The following is a 3,745-nucleotide window of genomic DNA, read 5'->3' on the forward strand; positions in this document are numbered from 1 at the left end:
GAAATATTGCACCCTGGTCGGTGTAAGCCTAACCTACTTTACATTTGCTTGATGAAAATGAAAAAATCTATTGTGATTTTATTATACCATTAAGATCGTATAACATTTCCCAGGATGGTAACCAGCAAGCACTTAATGTTATGTGTTCCAGCTAATTCTGTAAAATGAAATTACGCAAATTAGGTGTCTTATTTGTTATCTGTTGTCTTTTCACCACTGTATCGACAAAGACAAAACACAGCATTATTCCAACAAGGATCATTTATTAACAAAACTTATAATACAAACAAGGTACAACTAAAGAGAGGACTCGTTTTCTGACCGTGTCCAGGGACTGGGCACAGAATTACCATCAGATAACATTTGCATTGGATAATCGTGGCCGTTAAAAACCTGAGCTTGATACAAACTGTGATTAACCGTGTGTGTGGTACAAAGTATGGTGAGCTATGATTAGGAAGCATTACAAAAAGGCAGAGTGTAAGAGTATAAATATAGTATGTACAAGTGATGGAGCAAATTCCTTAATGCAGAATCAGACAGGCGCCTTGCAGCTCTTTAACATGTTTTCCTCTGTACAGCAGAGAAGTGTATTTTTTTGCAGCTTACTCCACATTGATTTGTGTATCTTTAAATGGAGTTTTAAGTGTATAGAAAAGAGAGGATAAAACCTCCCTCTGGGTACTTAGTCAGCGTCACAATAATTATGAAAAATAATAATAGGTCATCTCCATAGTCTGCCCAGGCCAGTGCACAGGATCCAGCTCGGTCAAACCCTGTTCAGGCTTGTATTCCATTCAGGAGATCACAAGTGGAAGGTTGGGGGTGGGGGGGAGGGGTGGTTGTGGTGTGGGGGTCCCTAGGAGGGGGCGTCTTCACCATGTATGGCCTTATACTGGGACATCTCCTCAGGAAAGACTTTACCCAGCTCGGAGATCAGAAGGCTCTTGAATTTCTGTAATATGGGAAGATACAATAGAGGGGGGTTTAATACTGATTTATAAATACTCTACATTTTATGTAGAAGATAAACTAAACAGGATGTATGTTTCATAATAAGGATACAATCTAGCTTGTGGACATCATGCATTGCCTAATAAAGAAAATGTTTGACACGACTGAACACAAAATGAATATACACATTAACTGATCTGTGGAGCAGAGCTTCAACTGAACCACTTTCTTCTAGAGTGAAAAATGGTCCTTGAAGGGGACATTTTCTATCTTTAAAAAAAATAAAAAATCCTAAACAATATTTGGTACATTTAATCAGTGACCTAGTTTGTCAGCTGTGTTTATTCTTGCAGTGTGGGCAATGGCTGTGACCCTGGCATTATCTCTCACCGTCATAGTGTCGATCTTGCCTTTGACCTGCTCGTTCCTGGCCAAGGCTCTCTCCAGACATTCCTTTGTGTACAGCTGGGGGTTTCGACCTTGGTCAATGTATCTGCCAACGTAAAAGCACAATTTTAGTACGGGGAGCTGGGATGATGCTATGAAGCACAACTAAGAAATGATTAGGGATGGGGCCGATCCGATCCAGTATCGGTATCGGGTCCGATATGGCCGAAATCTGCGTATCGGATATCGGACTGACAGCTCCGATATTAAAATCCGATTTTTTTTTTTTTTTTTTTTATAATTTTTTTTTTTTTATAATTTTTTTTTTTTTTTTTTTTTTGCTATGTAAGAGCGAACATGCGCCGACGTTCGGTGGAGGGAGAGAGGACATCACTTTATAATTTGACATACAGTACATATCAGTTAGTTAGCCAGTGAGCTAACCAAAGCTAATCCAAGTCAAGGAAGTGGAGAGGCTTGTGACAAATTCTACTATGTAAAATACAGCCAGAGAGAGAAAGACTGTTTAGACAAACAGACCACCACATATTCTAGTGGGGCAGAAGTGATCATTGAGAAGGATTTCTGCCTTTAAGATAAACCTATATGCATTTGTGTATATTTATTGCTCTTTTAAATTAGAATTGCTTAAGCCTTCCTAGCCTAATACATAACATCACCACCAACGAAAAAATGTATAACAATTATGATATCGTATCAGTCAGTATCGGTATCGGCCGATATTCAAACCCCAGGTATCGGAATCGGATCGGAACTAAAAAAAGTGGATCGTCCCATCCCTAGAAATGATATATTCCATTATTACTAAATTCGGTAAATAAGCCTTGGCAAACGCACATGATCCCATAATAGTATCCATAGTTATTGATAAACATGATTGATTTATTCCAACAAAAGTTTGTTTTGCTTTTTTAGCTAAGTACAGTGCACACTATGAAGAGCGGCAACAAAACAGTGAAGCCATTGTTCAAGTTAAAAAATCGTATTTATTATATGAACATTATTAGCCAACCCCAGCATGTTCTGTCCCATGAGTTCTCAGTGATGGGACTTTTAGGTTATTAAACTCGGATGGCAGTCATTTAAAATGACACTTTCTTATGATAGCACCTTTACAAGATAATGCATGTAACAATGTCTATGTATTATGTGTTTTATTGCTGTACTATATTAACTTTACCTTGCTGTCCTTCATTGACCTATGTATGTCTGTTAATTGATCTGTGCCTTTTGACATGCAACATTTTGGATGTTGTTTGTGTGGCGGATGGGATAAGCTGCAAATGAATTGCTCTTCTTGGTATCATTAAAGTTGTCTAATATAAACTCATTTGTACAATATATGTATGCCGAATTGTAGAATAGATCTCTAAAATCCAGAATAAAAGTAATTGGAGACACATAACATTACTGGATGTGCAGAGCAGGACGGAAACTATAAAATCGTCAGATTTTTGTATGGGGTTTGGTGTAAATGTAGTCTCTCAACACAACAAAAACGGCTATTCACAGCAATGACAGGGAACGCCAGAGTTGTTCAGAAGTATAAGGTGTATATGGGGATCATACGTTATTATATAGGCTGTGAATATTGTCGGACTCATTAATAAAACAACTCGTGGACTCACTCAAAGACCTCCAGCGGTACGTTTATCTCATGCAGCTGTTGTCGGCACTTCTCGATGTCTTGGAGACCAGAAATCATGTAATTTCTGAAGAGGAAAAAGCAACAAAGCCGGTTAACACGACGCTTATTGGCAGAATCGTGCTGTTCTCAGTAAAAAAAAAATACGTGACTCACAGTTTTTGGTTGAGTCCTGTTTGGCTGCTGGGCTGGAAGTCGCTGACAATGATTCCCAACTGTCGAATGTTCTCGATAAATTTCTCCAGGTGCTCCTCCAGGTTATCAAACCTCTCCGCCATCTCGATTGACTCTCAATAACAAACACCGAAAATAAATAAATACGATTCGTTTGGGAATAATCCTTATGTCAATTATTTGCTGTTTACTGTCAGCCACCACCGACTCTGCGACGGTCACAACGCCGGTGTGCGTTACGGCAGTGAAACAGCCAATCGCTGCGGGTGCTCCTCTGCTACCTAGGTAACGGCCGATCATATCGTGTCGTTAACCGGCGCTTAAAGCTGCAAAGTGTCGTGCTGCCGGTCAGGAGGAAGCTTCTTTGTCAGCACAGTAAAATTAATGGCATTCATTGCTGCAAGTAACGGTGACTCCACTGCGTTTAAACTAATATTGTAGCCTACGAGTACTATAATAAATGTAAACGGCATATATTTATACAAAACATATTGAGAATGTATATTATTTAATTTGGAAATATCTGTTATAAAAGTTAGTGCTGGTTCTGGTTTATAGCCTACG

General features: G+C 39.0%; 1 protein-coding gene across 1 annotated transcript; it reads right to left on the bottom strand.

Moving 5' to 3' along the window:
* Positions 1-275: 275 nt before the first annotated feature.
* Positions 276-3,402, bottom strand: med10 (mediator complex subunit 10). The gene is made up of 4 exons (XM_080046142.1): positions 3,164-3,402; positions 2,991-3,074; positions 1,345-1,447; positions 276-955 (listed from the first exon to the last, which is right to left on the bottom strand). The coding sequence occupies exons 1-4, from the start codon at positions 3,283-3,285 to the stop codon at positions 860-862; spliced, it is 405 nt and encodes a 134-aa protein (XP_079902268.1). The 5' UTR covers positions 3,286-3,402; the 3' UTR covers positions 276-859.
* Positions 3,403-3,745: the final 343 nt, after the last annotated feature.

This window comes from Ammodytes marinus, assembly GCF_949987685.1.
Source record: "Ammodytes marinus genome assembly, chromosome: 17".
NCBI lineage: Eukaryota > Metazoa > Chordata > Actinopteri > Uranoscopiformes > Ammodytidae > Ammodytes > Ammodytes marinus.

Excerpts from the sequence above, each read along its gene's own strand:
- med10 (XM_080046142.1), bottom strand. The coding sequence starts at position 3,285 with ATGGCGGAGAGGTTTGATAACCTGGAGGAGCACCTGGAGAAATTTATC. Across the intron at positions 3,075-3,163 it reads ACAGGACTCAACCAAAAACT|AAATTACATGATTTCTGGTC; the intron begins GTGAGTCACGTA and ends TTTCCTCTTCAG. Across the intron at positions 1,448-2,990 it reads GTACCGCTGGAGGTCTTTGA|ATACATTGACCAAGGTCGAA; the intron begins GTGAGTCCACGA and ends TTACGTTGGCAG.